At 42.2% G+C, this 17,058-nt stretch overlaps 1 protein-coding gene across 8 annotated transcripts in view; it reads left to right on the top strand.

Annotated features, from left to right (window-relative positions):
• CSNK1G1 (casein kinase 1 gamma 1) overlaps nt 1–17,058 on the top strand; it is a 251,007-nt gene that overhangs the window by 180,173 nt on the left and 53,776 nt on the right. For all 8 annotated transcript variants that reach the window (XR_006274914.1, XR_006274913.1, XM_038418853.2 and 5 more), the window contains 2 exons: nt 13,064–13,298; nt 16,536–16,621. Coding sequence is in view for 6 of the 8 variants with exons in the window: in XM_038418853.2 (XP_038274781.1) it covers nt 13,064–13,298; nt 16,536–16,621 (321 nt within the window). In the remaining 2 variants the exon portion in view is untranslated. The remainder of the gene's footprint in view (nt 1–13,063; nt 13,299–16,535; nt 16,622–17,058) is intronic.

Here is a 17,058-nt window from a genome sequence, read left to right as displayed (position 1 = left end):
ATCAGATCATGCTTTTGGTCTGTATTCTGATTTTGAACTCCCCTGCCCACCCCCAAGGTGTGTGACTACAGCATTGTCAAACTATCAACTGAATCATGAGTAATGCAATTTTAGTCTTTGTTGTTAACGTTCTTGCTAGAGAAGCCAACCAAGATCAGGTCCCCATTGTGTTGGGTACTGGACAAAGAGATTACAATCTAATGCAAATCATAGTGGTGAGATTGTGATGCGGAAAAATGACATGTACCCACTGAACCCATTTCATATGCGGTCACCAAACATCCATCACATAGAAACGGCTCTTAATACCTGTTGAGCTGATCTGGATTCAAACAGGTGAGCTACAAATCAGACTGTGAACTTCATTAGCAATGCCCTGTGCATATCATCCCCCACAAACACTACTGATACACCTTTGAGAAGAGGGATTGCTTTCTAGAAGGTAAAGCTTACTAAATCAAGCTGTGATCTTTTGGCACTTAAACAGGCACGGTCTTCCATTCTCTGGACACAAGCAAAATCTCCCTCATGTTGCTGTCACTCACACTACAGTAAAGTGCCCCATCCGGTTCTTAAAGGGATAGCTCCTATTAACCAAAATACAAATGCTAAACATACAATAAAACCGATATAACACAACTTCCAAATTCACTTCTAAATACAATGCTTTATGATATAAAATGAGTCCAACAGTTACTCCTGGATGCTAGCACTAATGCTTACACATACATACATTTTATTTTTTTTTTTGCGTCCAGAGGTCATCAGCACATTGAACTCAGAACCTTCACATCGACAACACAGGTCTCTTCTGCTTCAGGTATAAATACATGGGTATAGCCATACTGGATTAGACCGAAGGTCCATATAGTCCAGTATCCTGTAACATATAGAAGTAACCGGAGTGGGGAAGCATGCTGTTTTCTCTGTATGGACCAGCCCATACAGGGGAGACAACATACACTCTGCTGGAGGGTTACATAACTATTAGTGAGGTGGTAGTGGAATGCTGGGCATCCTATAAAGGACAACTATTGTGTTAATTAAAAACCCTGTGATTTGGAAAATCTGCCTTGGTTTATGTGGACTAGATAATTTTGTTGCAATAACTGTCTCCTGGCACGGTGTAGAAGTGGAGAGCGGATGATAGCTGAACATGGAGCCTTCCAGTTTATAGGACTAAAGAATTGGAACTATAAAAGAAATTCTACTGCTTTTTCTTTCTTCCCTCCCTGGCACTTCATGGGCTCTGGATGTAAAGGGGCCAGATCAGTATCTTACAATGCTCCTGGAGTGTATTAATTCAGTGACTACATAATCTAAAAAATGTTTGATCTTTCCAAACTCCCACTTTGTCTCCACCTACACATCTAGCTGTGAAAGTGCTTTTTAAAAAATAAATTGAAGAAGGTAGTACTGGTTTTCATTTGAGCATAAGCTCGGCATCCTTTTTATTTATTTTATTTATTTATTTATTTATTTTAGTTTAGTTTAGTTTAGTTTAAAGTTGACCATCCCAATAAATGACCTATCTTGGTAGTAAAGACAAAGTACTCATACTGCATTTTAAATCTCTCCAGCCCCTTTTAAAGGGACACTTTTCCAGGTTGAATGTATTCCAAACATACCTTTTGATCTTCAAACCTACCACTGTGTGAAACAAATGATTGAGATGTGTGACAAATGGCTGAAATGTGGAACATCTGTTGTGTTATGTGTCATACCATAATTATTTTGTAATGGTTGTTAACTATAAAACAACCTGATTTAAAAGATTTTTTTCTCTGTGTGTATTAAATTACTTTTTAAAAGAAAACTAAAAAAAGTTTCAGCATGTAGAAATGAGTTCTTTGCATGGCGTCTGCATATTGCCATTTATGAGATCAAGGCACTCACGCTTTGAGCTCCTAGAATCATCTAGAAAACAGTGTCTTTTGGGTCCACTTGCCTATCCTTTCCCCTTTTATCCTGGATGACTCCGAGAGTATAAAATGAGGAGTGGCCCCACCACCCTTCAGTTCCTTCTAACTTCTGATGGTCCGGTGAGCTTAGATTGCACACACCATCCTCAGTGCTTTCCTCATCAGTTTTTCTTATTTCTGTTTTTTCTCTTTTCGGGCAAATTTTGTTTATAGCTTGTTAGTTTTTTCAGTCACATTTTTCTTCTAAAAGTAAAGAGGAGATGCCTGACTGGCATAGGCTTTGTCTTCACTTAACAGTAGGAGGGCTGCCTCAGGCTCCCCCTACTGATGGAGGAGGCTCCCTGGGCCTGGTCAACTAAGTCTGACAGTCTGTAAATAGAGCTTGGTTTAGGGATCTGGTCACAGTCAAGGTCCTCTGGTCTGTTCAAGGTGACCTAGGAGAGTTAGTTATGTGCCTAAACCATTTCTCTGGACATTGGATCTGGATCTTCAGAACTCAGATCCTTCAGCCAAATGTTGATCTGAGGCTGCAGAGCATGGATGCTGGGGTCACGAGATCCAGAAACCACAGCCAAGTTGGATCCATTGTTGACACATTTGGATCTGGATCCAGAGGCAGAAACCAAGCTTGCAGCTGGATCTAGCAGTCAAACATGGATCCAGTGTTAGCATTTGGATCCAATTTTGACAGCCATACAGGAATAACTGCTAACCACAGTTGCCAAAAAGGGATCACGTTGGCTGGGATCCAGCCAGCATGAGGATCAACTGTCACTTGTCTAGTGGTTCTGTAGCCCCTGAGTCCTGGATCTACTCAGGTCGTTAAGGTCCAGTACTGCAGTTCTAACACCATGATCTTTGTGAACTGCTTTCAGTATTGATTCTGTGTACACCATAGTGGTATGAGCAAGCAGATCCATTCTGGAGATCCTCACAACACTGGAAGGGGAAAACACATTACAGTCTTTTAGAACAAATTTTGAAGGACAGATTAAATTCACAGGTAATTGGAAAAGCAGATGTAATCCATTTGCGTTCACCAAAGGTAGATCATGACAGACTAACATGATATTCCTCTTTAAGAAGATAAGTGATATTTTTTTAGGCAAGGGAAATGCAGCAGTTCTAATATACTAGGACTTCAGTAAAGCATTTGACGCTGTAAAATTAGAGAAGATGGGGATTAGTCAAGAATTGTAAGGTAGGTAAGGATTTGGTTAAAGGGGAGAAAGCAGCCAGTTGCTCTGAAAGGTGAGCAGAGAGACTGAAGGGAGGTTACTAGTGAAGTTCCTCAAGGATCAATCTAGGGACAAATCTTATTTAACATTTCTATTAGTAACCTTGGCACCAAAGTAGAAGTATGTTAATGAAACTTATTCATGTTACAAAGTTGGGAGACATTGTCAATACAGAGAAACATCAGAATATTATATAGGAAGAACTGGATGACCTTGAAAACTGGAGTAACAGAAATGGGATGGAATTTAAAATGCGAGGTCATGCACTGAAGGTCTAATAAGAATTTATGTTATCTACTGGAGTATCATCAGTTGGGAGCGACACAGGAGGTGAGAGACTGAGGTGTGTTGGTTAATCACAAGATGACTGAGCTACGAAAAAGGCAAATATCCTAAAATGTATCGGGTAAGGCATTTCCAGTAAGATAGAGAAATATTTCAACTATTCCCGTATTGACTGGATATGTGTCACCTCAGGACAGGATGCACAGAAGTTTCTAGACACCATAAATGACTGCTTCTTGGAGTGGTTGGTCCTTGTACCCACAAGGAGAGAGGCAATTCTTGATTTAGTCATAAGTGGAGCACAGGATCTGATCCAAGAGGTGAATATAGCTGAACAGCTCAGTAACAGTGACCATAACTTAATAAAATGTAACAAATGTGGGGGGTGATAACAAAGAAGCCCACCACAGTACATGTGACTATAGAAAGGGGAACTACACAAAAATGAGGAAGCTAGTTAAATGTAAATTAAAAGGTACAGTCACAAAAGTGGCATGCTTGGAAGCTGCATGGAAACTTATTTAAAAACATCATAATAGAGACTCAAATCAAATGTATACCCCAAATTAAAAAACATAATAAGAGGAACAAAAAAGTGTCACCATGACTAACCAACAAGGTAAAAGAAGCAGTTAGAGGCAAAAGGGTATTCTGTAAAAATTGGAAGTCGGATCCTACTGAGGAAAGTAGAGAGGAGCATAAACGCTGGCAAATCAAGTGTAAAACTATAATTCATCATCAGCATGTTTCTATTATGCCTCTGGCATTTAGGGCAGTGATGAGGCTCCTCCACTCCTGTCTGTTTCTGGCAAGTCTTTCAATGGTTCCCCAGCTGTGCCCCAGGTTTTTCAGGATGGCTTCCACAGCTCTTCACCATGTTGGTTTTGGATGGCCTTGTTTTTGCTTGCCTTCCGGTGTTCTCTTATTGGTACTCTGGTAATGGAGTCAGTTTCCATCTGAAGCACATGACCAATCCATCTCCAACACCTCCTGGCAAAGATGGTGCTCAGATCCTCTTGGCTGCACTGTGTCAATATATCTTGTTTGAGATTGTTCTGGGCCAAAAGATATAGAGGATTTTTCTGAGGCAGGTTGAATGGAATGAAGACAGTTTGGTCGTGTCCTACTTTCTCATTTCCCAGCATTCTGCACTTTAAAGTAGTGTTGAAAGTACGCAGCTCTGATAAATCATGAGTTTGGTTTGGGGTAGTATTTTGATGATTTCCAGATTGTATTTAAGCTCCTGAAGGTGTTCCTGGCTTTGATTTTGTTACGGACGTCCTGGCTTGTTCCACCATCCTGTCTGATGATGCTGCCCAAGTATGTGAATATTTCTACATTGGTGAGAACATAATCCTCTATCTGTACTGGTGATGATGAGGCTATATTAAAGGTCATGATATCTGTCTTATTGCGGTTGATTTTCAGTCCAATTTGCTCGCTGAATGCTGTGAATCAAGTTGTTTTTTCTTGTATATGGTGTTGGGTTTGTGATAGAGTGACATCATCTGTGAAGTCTAGGTCTTCAAGGGATGAGAAGAGTGTCCATTTAATGTCTCTTGGCATGTCTTCTGTTGTACGCTGCATTACCCAGTCAATGGCAATGTTGAAGAGGATTGCAGACATGACACACCCCTGACGTACATTGTTTTGACTTCAAAACTGAGCTCACTGTGATCAACACTGCATGTAAAGTTGAAATAGAAGCTTTTGATGACGTTGATTATATGGAAAGGAATTCCATATGCCCGTAGAATGCGCCATTCATAGTCCTGTGAATGCTATCAATTAGATAGGCCAAAAAAATCATTTGAAAAGTAACTAGCAAAAGACTCTCAAACTAACAGCAAAAATTTAAGTACATCAGAATCAGGAAGTATAATTAAGTTTAAAAAAAAGTTGTTTTTATGCAGGATAGGTCCATCAGTGACTGTTAGCCAACATGATCAGGGATGCAATTCTGTACTTTGGGTGTTCCTAAGCCTCTGACTGCCAGATGCTGGGACTGGGGATGGATCAGTCAATAATTGCCCTGTTCTGTTCATTCCCTCTGAAGCACCTGGCATTGACCACTGTTGGAAGACAGGATACTGGGCTATATGGACCATTGGTCTGATCCAGTATGGCGGTTCTTATGGTTTTATGTTCCTAAGTATTAATGCCATTTTACAAGGCACGGGTAAAACCTCCTCTGTCATACTGTGTACAATTCTGGTCACCCATGTTAAAAAAAAGATGAATTTCAAGTGAAAGAGGTACACAGAAGAGCTACTGGGATGATCAGGGGAATGGAGTGTCTAGGAGACTAAAAGAGCTTGACTTGTTTAGTCTAGCAAAACAAAGGCTGAGAAGATAAGGTTAATCTCTAAAAAATATATTGGGGGTAAACACCAGGGAGGAACTTCTTTACAACTGGCCATGAACAAATTTAGGCTGGAAATTATAATATTTTAACCATCAGAGAAGAGAGGTTCTAGAAAAGCCTCCCAATAGGAGTTGTAGTGCAAACTATTAGATTTGAGAGGGCGCTGAACAAATGTTTGAGTGGGATTGTATGACGTGGTTGATTGTGATGGTGGAGAGCCCTTCTGGCTCATGTCTAATATTCCTAAAATCTCATCTCTCATCTTCAGCCAGTCACCTGCCAGAGGTCAGACAGGAATTTTTCTCCCCATTATATTCTGGGTGTCTCTGCAACCCCCGCTCCTTCCTCTGAAGCATCAAAGGTGGCCACAGCTGGAGATGGAACACTGGGCAGGGCGGGCCAGGGCTCTGAGGTGGCACCGAGCATTCTTTCTCTTAGGTTCTTGGTTGGCTGGTTTTTGCTCATATGTTTAAGGTCTAACTGCTTGCCATATGTAGGGTTGGGAAGGAATTTTTTCCTAGGTCAAATTGATAGTGACCTTGGGGGAAGTTGCCTTCCTCTGCAGCATGAAATGGAAGTCACTTGCAAGGATCATTTGGGTATATATCTCTTAATTCGCTGCTATTGCAGGGGCCTCAGACACTGATGCACCTCAGTCCCTCCTGTTCTTTGCCTGTGGTATATAATAGTTTTTTAGGGCATGTCTACACTACAAAGTTAAGTCAACTTAATTTAAGCTGACATCCAACTGCCATGGTAATTAAGTTGGTCGGGAGTGTCCATCCCACACACGTTGTGTCAGTGGAGTGTGTCTTCACTAGCAGCACTTGCATTGATGCAGAGAGCAGTGCACTGTGGGTAGCTATCCCATAATGCAGCTAGCCAAATGGGATTTTGTGTAGGGCTTGCAGTGCCTCATGGGACCAAAACATTGTTGCAGAGTGAAATGGGAACATGGCTTTGATCTCCCATGATGCAGTTTTCTCCCTCCTTCTCTCCTTCCCTACCCTGATTTCAACAGAAAACAACCCAAACTTTTTTGTCCCTTTTTTTCGAAAGTCTGGCTTAGCTGTGCATACTTCATAGCTCTAGAAGCATGGACCCCATTCAGCTGTGCACTCTTGTGAGCATTACAAACACCTTATGCCTTATCGTGCAGTATTTCCAGAGCCAAGACAGGACCCGCTGTGTGGAACATTGTGATGTCCTTCAAGCAGCCCTACTGCAAGCCATAGAACAAAACAATTCTCAGTTGCTGCTGGCAGGCGCACAGCAACTAACCACGGTGAAGCATTCTTTCTGGTCCCAGGAAACAAGCACTGACTTGTGGGATCGCATCATTATGTAGTTATGGAATGATGAGCAGTGGCTGCAGAAGAACTTTTGAATGCCGAAGGCCATTTTCCAAGAACTTTGTTCAGAGCTTTCCCCAGCCCTGAAGCGCAGCAACACTAAAATGAGACCTGCTCTGACAGTGGAGAAGTGAGTGGCGATCGCTCTGTAGAAGCTTGCAATGCCAGACTGCTACTGGTCAGTGGGGAATAAATTTGGAGTTGGTAAATCCACCATGAGAGTTATGATCCACGTTTGCAGGGCCATTGCTTGACCTCTGCTAAGAAGAGTAGTGAAGCTTGGAAATGTGCAAGACGTAGTGGGTGGTTTTTCTGCAATGGTGTTCCCGAACTGTGGTTGGGCAATAGATGGTGCACACATTCCTATCTTGGCAGCAGAGCACCTCGCCAAAAAGTATATAAACTGGAAGGGGTACTTCTCGATGGTGTTGCAAGCACTGGTGGATCACGGGGCATTTCACCGACATCAACGTTGGATGGTCAGGTAAGGGGCATGATGCATGCATCTTTAGGTCTGAAAGTTGCAATAAGGGACTTTCTTTCCCATTTTCAAAATAACCATTGATGACATAGAAATGCCAATAGTGATCCTGGAGATCCAGTCTACCTCTTGGTCCCACGGATCATGAAGCTGTACATTGGACACCAGTAAGGAACAGTTCAACAATAGGCTGAGCATGTGCAGAATTGTGGTGGAATGTGTCTTTGGATGTTTAAAGGGTTGCTGGCGCAATTTGATTACTAGGTTAGACATCAGTGAAGGCAATATCACCATTGTTACCCATGCCGGTTGTGTGCTCCATAGTATCTGTGAGGCAAAGGGAGAGAAGTTTCTGCAAGGGTAGGGCATGGAGGCGGATAGGCTGGCAACTAATTTTGATCAGCCAGATTCCAGGGCATTAAGAAGAGCCCCGCAAGGAGCTCTGAATCTCCAGGAGGCTTTGAAAACTTATTTCAGTAATGAGCCACAGTAATGTGCGCCCCTTATCTGCACTGTGCCTTCCCATACAGTAACACTGCACCCCATGTTCTTCACAGTGATGATGATATGATAGGATTATGGCATAATTATGATGTATTTTGTACAAGATAAGTCGTGAAGTGTCATTGAAAGAGTTATGATTTTCTGAATATGATTATCCTATTATATGCATGTATCATTTTTGTATTTGAAGTTTATAAATACTGACTATGTATCTGTACTTCAAATGTAGTTACACCTGGGTAACGCCCACTAGACAAGATGCTTTCAGTCTAGATAGCTGGTTGGCAAGGGCTTATTCAGGGCGATGACCATTAGGGAAAATAATAAGCCCTAGGAGAAGTTTATCTCCCACTTGGCGAACACTCCAGAAAACCTGTAAGTAATGGCTGCTATGACTCTACAAGGACGTGTCCAGGACACATGATGCTGGACTCCATCTTGGGATGTCAGTATTTCCACAAACCAGTCTGGGAACCAAGCTTTGAAACAAAGGGTTCCCGTCATATGCTAACGTTGTAAAAGGCAGGAATTGACATCATCTGTCGTTCTTCACTCCCCACACAAGAAGACAACTTGAAACACCTGAGGAACAAAGACTGAACTGGGGGAAGTGCTGGATCCAAGCTAAAGGGATTTCTAGCCTGTGTATGAAAGATCTGGGGGGTTCCAAGCTGTAAAGCAAATGCAGCTTGCCCCTTAAGAATCTGCAGCCTGCTTGTATCATCTCTCAGGGTGAGAATCTGCTAGTTCATACCCTATATTTCTAGTATTTTATACTTCATTTGTGTGTTGTTTATTTACTGGATAATCTGTTTTGGTCTGTTTCTTATCACTTATAATTACTTAAAATCTACCTTTTGTGGTTAATAAACTTATTTTATGTTTTAATCCAAACCAGTGAGTTTTGACTGGAGTGCTTGGGGAAAAAGTTCTGCTTGGTTACCACAAGTGTGCATTGCTCTCTTCACATTGAGGGAGAGGCAGATCGGATATTAAACCCATATACTGGCCAGATTTGACCAGGGCAGGATCGTACTACTCTGGGCCCTCGGCTGGGAAGCTGGTGGTTGGAGAGCCTGTGCGTAACAGCAGCTGGGTGAGTCCCTACCTGTGTGAATGATGGTGAAAGTGCAGGCTGTAGGGCTTTGCAGCTTGTCATAGTAGCACAGTGTGAGAGGGAGCCCAGGCTGGTAGGTCAGAGGGCTCAGTGGTACCCCAGTGCCAGGTGGCACCCCGGGGGGAGCCCATCACACAAACTATCCCCACCATTGCTTCAGTTTCCCTATACCTCCCTTCTCCTTCCTGTCCGCCCACCTCCCTCCCAACCTCCATGCTTGGAATAAATAAAGAGTATTTAATTCTTGAAACATTGACTTTTATTGCACAAACAAACTGAAAGACCAGGAAAATAATTTAACCTTGGGGAAACAGTGTGATTAAAGTTGGGAGAGGAGAAACCAAGTCAGCTTTATCTGTAAGCACAGAAGTCTTGCCCATCAAAGGTCTTTTAATGGCCACCTTTTGTTTTTAATATCCTCCCCCAAGATTGAGTGAAAGGGATACTGCACCTCCTCCCCCTGCCTTCTGGAACATTTGGGGGCGATGGAGCGGGGATTGGGAACAGGGCGATGTTTGCAGGCTGTTCTGCAGGGGCTGCAGATGGAGTCTAGCCTCAAGCTGTTTTTCTTGAAGCTGAACCTGATGTCTCAACATGTCTGATTGATCTTTCATAATCCAGAGCATCTTATCCTGAAAAGCATGCTCATGCTCCTGGGATGCTCTCTTGCTTTCCATGTCCATTTTTTCAGATAATGAAATCCTCCAGGCTCTTAGCTCTGTGTCAGCTGTCCCAGAGCTGGTATTATCTTGCTGAACATGTCATCACACATTCTCTTTTTCTGTCTTCAAATCTGCTGTAGCCTCTCCACCGGTGTGGAGACTGTGTTGCAGGCCAAGCTTTCCACTGTTAGGCATGCAAAGCACAAGCAACCATTGTCAATGCATACCGGGGGTCTAGTACCAAGTTGCTATTTAAAAACCACTCCCCTTATTATACTGACGTGCAAGCCAGAACATAATCAGTATCCCTAGCTATTTAGTGACCTGGTTTGCTGTTCCAGCCATGGAGAGTATGACCTGGTGGCATGGGCAGTGGGCCTTGTGCTGCAACTTGTGGGCAACCCACATCAGGAGCACAGGTGGGCAATACCCTCTCCCCTTAGCAACATGGCCAGTGCATTGAGACTGGGGACCAGCGTAAAGCCTTCCAATGTGCGGTCTTCGTCCACAGCGGCTGCAGGATGTTGGCTGCGATGATGAGAGAACACAGGAAAAGCACACATACCCTTCATGCTGCTGGTAGCAGTGACCCTGGACTTGCAGATTCTGAGGTCAACATCGATCCCTGCCACCCAAACCACCGGCGTGTTAGGGGAAGCCATGGTTGAGGGACCCGGATATCACTATGAGTGGGGATCACATGCTCTATTGTTTGTGGTACGAGCACTTGTAATGAAAATTTCCACTGTCTCCCCTAGGTGACCCTATGTGATATCAGTCTCATGAGGGTAACAGAGGTGGCAAGGGAACAGACACTGCAAGCGTCTGGGTACAGATGTGGTCCTTATGCTGCCATGCTGTGTACCGCAATGATGCCAGCAGAATTAATACTGGAGTGGCATGGGAAAGGTTAAGGGGTGATGGTTACCACCTAAGAACCTACACGGGGAACAAATACGTAATAATAGGTTCTTCAATCAATCAGAGAAAGATATGGCTGAAAATTGAAGCTAGACAAACTTAGAATGGAGATGGGGTTTAAATTTTTGACAGTGAGGGGAACTAACCTCTGGAAGAATTTACTGTGGGTCATAGTGGATTCTCCATCACTCTACCTCTGTTTGTTGTGCTGCTGCCTTTTCTCGTACGAGTAAAACAATTAAAAGTTGATACCTGTGTCTTGTAAACTTGGGGATGGGATGGATGCCATCTTTACATTTAAACATTGTAAGGAAAAATGCATGCACATACTTTCCTGAGGTCCCTTCCCCTTTATCGGGCTTGTCCATGCTCAGTGGGATTGGGTAGACTGTGGTGGAGTCTCAAACAGGTCCTGACTTGTGGCATGACTGGACACCTCTCCCAACCACATTTCCCCTTCCCACCCCCCCGGCATCTTCCTCCTCCTCACTGTTCACATCAGGGATCTCTTGTCTCGGGCTCCTCTGAGGTATCCATGGTGGCTTTCGGGATGCTGGTATGGTCTGTGCCAAGTATGGCATGTAATTTGTAAAAGCAGCAGATCTGCAGCTTGGCACAAGACAGGTTGTTGGCTTCCCTGGCCTTGTGATATGCCTGGAGCAGTTCCTTCGCTTTCATGCAGCAGCGTGGCTGATCCCTGGCCTACCTTTTGCCTATATCCCCATGCGATCTGTTCATGGATGTCCATGTTTCTTCAGCTGGTCCATAGCTGTGCTTGCATAGCATCTTCTCCACCCAGGCCCAGGAGATCCAATACCTCCTGTCTACACCAGGCAGTGTCTAGTGTGTGGAGCTGGCCTGGTGAGTTGTGGAGTTGCGCACCACAAGGAAGAGCTGCTACGTGTGCTTGCCAAGCTGGGCAATTAGGAAAAGTCCCTTCAAAAATATTTTTAAGGGGCTTTAAAAGGTGGTGGCTTACACATCTACACTCACTGTGTTGACCTCAATAGATTGACAGTGCCTCCACGTCATTCAGGGAGGTAATTTTACTGCATTGCTCTATCAGGGGACTTGCGTCAGCTGGAGACACATTTGAGTGGAGACATGCTGAAACGGGTCAACACAAGGCAACTTAGGTTGACCTATGTTTGTAGTGTAGACTATGCTGAGAGCAGTTGCACTGCAAAACGCCCAGCTGCACAGAGCGATTGGATTAGCTGCACAGAGTACCTGCATCCCCACTGCATTACTAGCTGAAGCATCAGCAGCACTCAGGCTCAAACCCACACTCTTCTGATGGGCTAGCTCGCTTGAGTTTTAAACACCTTTACTCAAGCTTGAGACTTGTATGTGGATAGGAGTCAGGTTGTAGGCAACATCAGAGTTTTATACCTCAAGCTAACTCTGCAGTGAAGACAAACCCTAAAGAAAGACAGTTGCTTATGGCAGCATTGGAAATCATGGGCCATATGTGGAATGTGGAAGTGTAAAGGATGTTAAGCCTTTTTCAGGAGTAGTGCCAGCATAAGAGTAGGATTGGGTAATAATAACACTTTAATTCATTGATTGTCTAAAGTTTTCTTGCTATTTCTAATTATTGACAGCCGACATGACTAAGTCAGTATTATTCTTAGTGCTGTTACATAGGAGACTTTTTGCCCCCTTATGAACTTGGCATGGTCTGAGGCAGCATATGGGATGAGGGAGGAGATTGGTGAGAGTAGGAGCAGTAAAGCAAAGCAAAAAAGCGACAATTCTCAGTAATTTGGGTTTAGAAGTGTTTTTAAAAATCAATGCAGAAATGTCTGGCTATTCGTTTGTCCTGCATGGAATCATTCCAAGAGTCATGCTCTGTTGATTATGTGTATTTAAAAAAATCCCCTCTGAATATTTTTACATGTTTCATTCCTTCACATAAAATAGAGGGAGTATAATGTAGTGTTTAGAGCAGGGGTCTCGGAGTCAAGAATTCTGGGTACTGTTCTCAGCTCTGTACATGACTCTCTGACCTAGGGTAAGTCATGTAATCTCTGCCTCAGTTTCCCTATTTGTAAAATTCCATTCCTTACGGTGTATTGTCAGTTTTAATGTTTGCAAAACACTTTGAGATCACTGGATGTGAATGGCTGTGTTAATACAAAGTATTAATGGGCCATTAGCAGCAAAGTGTGATTAGTGTACTGGATATGAATAACATTTGTCTCATACTTCTGCAGATATCTCGAATGGAATATGTGCATTCAAAGAACCTCATTTACCGAGATGTCAAGCCAGAGAATTTCCTCATTGGCCGGCAAGGCAATAAAAAAGAACATGTCATTCACATCATCGACTTTGGATTGGCCAAGGAGTACATTGATCCTGAAACCAAAAAACACATACCTTACAGGGAACACAAGAGCCTAACTGGAACAGCAAGATATATGTCCATCAATACACATCTTGGCAAAGGTTTGTTCGCTTTATGCTAACTTACTATGCTTTGTACTCTTTTTAATAAGAGCATTACATTCTCCTTTAGAGCTCCAACTATAGATTGGCCCATGGTGTTCCAGTACCAGTCCAGCCATCTCTAAACTATTAAATATTATATGCATTTATCATGAGGGTCTCTTCTTTTAAAACTAGGCAAGGAATAATGCAGGAAAATATATAGAAGGGAACAGTTCTGCACTGGTGGAAGGGGAGGTTTGAGTAATTATTTTATATAAACATTTAAAGCAGCAGTTCTCTTCTGCTGCACAGTTCTATGTATTTGTTCAGTTTTGCCCAGAGCCTTCCATTTTCAGTGGTTGCTGAATCAGTCTGTCACTTTGTGTACTGTTGGTAGAAGGGGACAACTGAATTTTCATAATTTTCCTAAATATTTTACATTTCCTCGACCTCATTTTACAGCGTCTCATTCTCCCCGGCCCTTGATTCAACCTTCCATAATAAGAGGGTTGTCCCTTCAGCCAGAGAAACAAGAATCTTACTCTAAACACTTGCCGGTCTCAGAGAAAGTTGGAACAGCTGGCAGCATGTTGGAACTGTTAGATTATCTAGCCCATCACATGCCTCCTCCAAATAGCAGCTAAAGTAGAAGAACACCTTGCTCTGGTTTCCACTACATTTAACAAAGCATCACTTCGCTTTACCTGATTTTAATACCTTGGGAGAAAGAAACTTCTTTGCCCTAAGTGACTAAAATGTTGCTGTTCTAAAGTTGAAAGCAATTGCTTTTGAAGTTCCAAATCAACTCCATACCTGTAAATATTTATGTTCACTTAAACTTTTAGGTTATTTTCGTAGTGGCCTCTGTACGTCCCCATTTATGAGATCAAGGCAAATACACTCCTTTTGGAAGCTTCTGGAGAGTGGTGTCTGTTTGGGCCAATCCCTCCTCGCTCTATTTTATAGCCTCAGAAATGTACACAAGGAGATAGGCGGGACAGGGAGTGTGAATAGTCCCCATAGATGCTGCTCTTTAGAAGAGTTAGAAAGCTGATAGTACAGATTCCTTGATCCTACAATTGGGAATGTGCAGAGGCTGTTCTCAAACTCCACTAACTAGTGAATAACCTTGATTTTTATTGTTGATAGGGTGACCAGATGTCCCGATTGTATAGGGAGAGTCCCAATTTTGGGGTCTTTTTCTTATATAGGCTCCTGTTACCTCTCCCCCCCCCCATCCTGATTTTTCACATTTGCTGTCTGGTCACCCTAATTGTTGACGAACACTGATTTGTAAGTATGCAGGATGTGAAAGGAAATGTTTTTAAAAGTTTGGGTGATTAACTGTTGCCTTCAAAACTATTTTTGCACCAAGTCACTCAAGTCCCAAAAGGAGAATAGTACCTGTTTTTATATTTTAAATTATTAATTATACCATGTACTTTCTGTATGCAATGGATTTATTTTCATTGCAGCTTTTCTAGCTTACTTTAAAGGCCTTGCTTTTGAAAAGTATAGTTAATTCTAAGATGTTTTTAATTTTGGGAAGGTGGTGTTGGGCCTTTATTGTCTTATGTGGATAGTTGTGCCACCTAGTTTAGACAACGTGTTAAGACATCATACAGTGCATCTATCATCATAACTACTTAAGAGGGGCCTATTGTTACAGGAAGATGTAGCAATTGAGACTCTTGTAATAGGTTGGAGGCATTGCAGGAAGCCACAGTATGAGTGGTGTCTTGCTAGTGAATTTGACCCAGATGAAGTTTCCTCCTGCATAAAGGTGGGGAGAGTGTATAATCAAAGTCTTCCCTAGATCATCATTGCCAATTTTTTGTTAATGATTTAATGCTGAGCATTGTTATTCTAATCAAACTGATTATGGCATTTTTCCAGTCCTTTTCCAAGGTCAAAGATCCTGACTCTCTTGCTGATAACTGTATCCCTATTGTAATTATTTTCCCCATTGAATTAAGAGTTGTATCCTTCCTATTTACAGCTATATCAGTAATATGCAGTAGTTGCCTTTTTAGCCTCTCCTCTTCACATACTATTTTGAGAGCTACATTTGCTAGGTAGTTTCCAAGACAGATCATGCTCTGCAAAGAACTGCTTGCTCCTCTTCATGCAAATTACACAGCACAGGGACAGCTCTTTAAGCATATTGTGTTTCTACATGTGAGTTGGATGACTGGATTTGCTCCACATGCCTGGCTCTGAATGTGTGAGCTGTCTGCAGGTGGAAGTAATGGCAGGCTGGTCTGTAACCTAGCTTAACTTCAGTTTTTTAATTCCTGGGGAGAGCAGGTTGATCCATAAACTGCATCTTAAACAGAGTTCAGAACTTTTTCTAAAACATCATAAACTAGAAATCAAACATATTGAAGCTGGGGTCTCCTAGCTTTAGTTTATTTTTAAAAATACCTATATATTGTTCATCCTCATTCACTGGCCTGAAGCTTTACTCTGCTGGACAGCAGTCTGCTCACAAAGAATGGCTTTGAAAACTTGAAATCAAGCATTTTGGCTCATATTGAACTATACAAGGAAAAAGCTCCATTTGTATCTGAGCTAATAAATGAAATACTTAGGATTGGTGTCCTCTATTGCATCGATTCTTGAACTTTTTCATAATGTAGGCCCGCATCTTAATGGATTATCTTAAGGACACGTTCCCTCTCACCGGTGATCATATGGACCACCTTCTCTCCCATTCACAAACATATAACATCTTTGTGGCAACTGCAGCAAACACTTGTAAGGAAAAGAAACAGGGAAGTATTTATTTTTTATTGCTGTGATGTAATGAACTATAAAAACAGTTGGAAAAGAGCCAGCCACATGTGACCTATCCAGTCTCTCCAGGATGGTCATCAAATGCTTCAGACCACCATCACTCTTGAGATCACAGCTTAGGGACTGCTTTACTCTTGTACTATTGCTACTATAATCCTCCGTTTTGATCTGAGTAACATAAGAATTTTAGCATTCTCTATTGTACAGTATGTCGAGCCTTTGTATAAGCCAATTATCACTAGCTGATTTTTTTTTTTTTAAATTTGGCATTTATTTGCTTTGGCCAGTCTTAGGTATTCTTTTACAAGAGGATGATCTGAGCTATAACTTTTGTGCATATGGAAAGATAAGTGAATAGACTTTTCATGTAATAGATTTCAGAAATAAATCTGGTTGCTGAACCAGTTAGTTTTACTTCAGTAGCTGAAGCAATAACATGTAGTCTCTTGTACCTTTCAGAGCAAAGTCGGCGAGATGACTTGGAAGCCCTTGGCCACATGTTCATGTATTTCCTTCGAGGCAGTCTGCCCTGGCAAGGACTCAAGGTATATGTTAAAATGTATCACTTAGTGAATTTTAGACGGCAAAATCTACTTTCTTGGCTTCACATTTTTCATTCTTCTTCTCTGCCGGAATCTTTTAGAGAAATTTGAACAAAATCTCCATTTTCTTTGAGATCCAGGAAATGGGTGGGAAGACTCTTCCAGCTGTGTGTGCTTAAAGTAAAAAAACAAAACTAACCACACATGGACATAGTAAAAATGACCAAGATTGAAGCTTTGCAAAGATGTAATTATCTCATTATGAACTAGTGTCTCTGCTTTGTGTGTGTAAAACCTTTGGGATATGATTTGACAGCTATGACTGTTTGTTTGAAAGCAGCACATGAAACATGGGCACTAAAAATTAAGGCTACAGTTGCATGGTTAAGGGCCACATCCTGCACTACTTTCTCAGACAAACTCTTATTGACTTCAGTTGA

This window comes from Dermochelys coriacea, chromosome 10 (assembly GCF_009764565.3).
Source record: "Dermochelys coriacea isolate rDerCor1 chromosome 10, rDerCor1.pri.v4, whole genome shotgun sequence".
In the NCBI taxonomy this organism is placed as follows: domain Eukaryota; kingdom Metazoa; phylum Chordata; order Testudines; family Dermochelyidae; genus Dermochelys; species Dermochelys coriacea.
The sequence above is the reverse complement of the archived record's forward strand: the minus strand, read 5'-3'. Positions and strand labels throughout refer to the sequence as shown.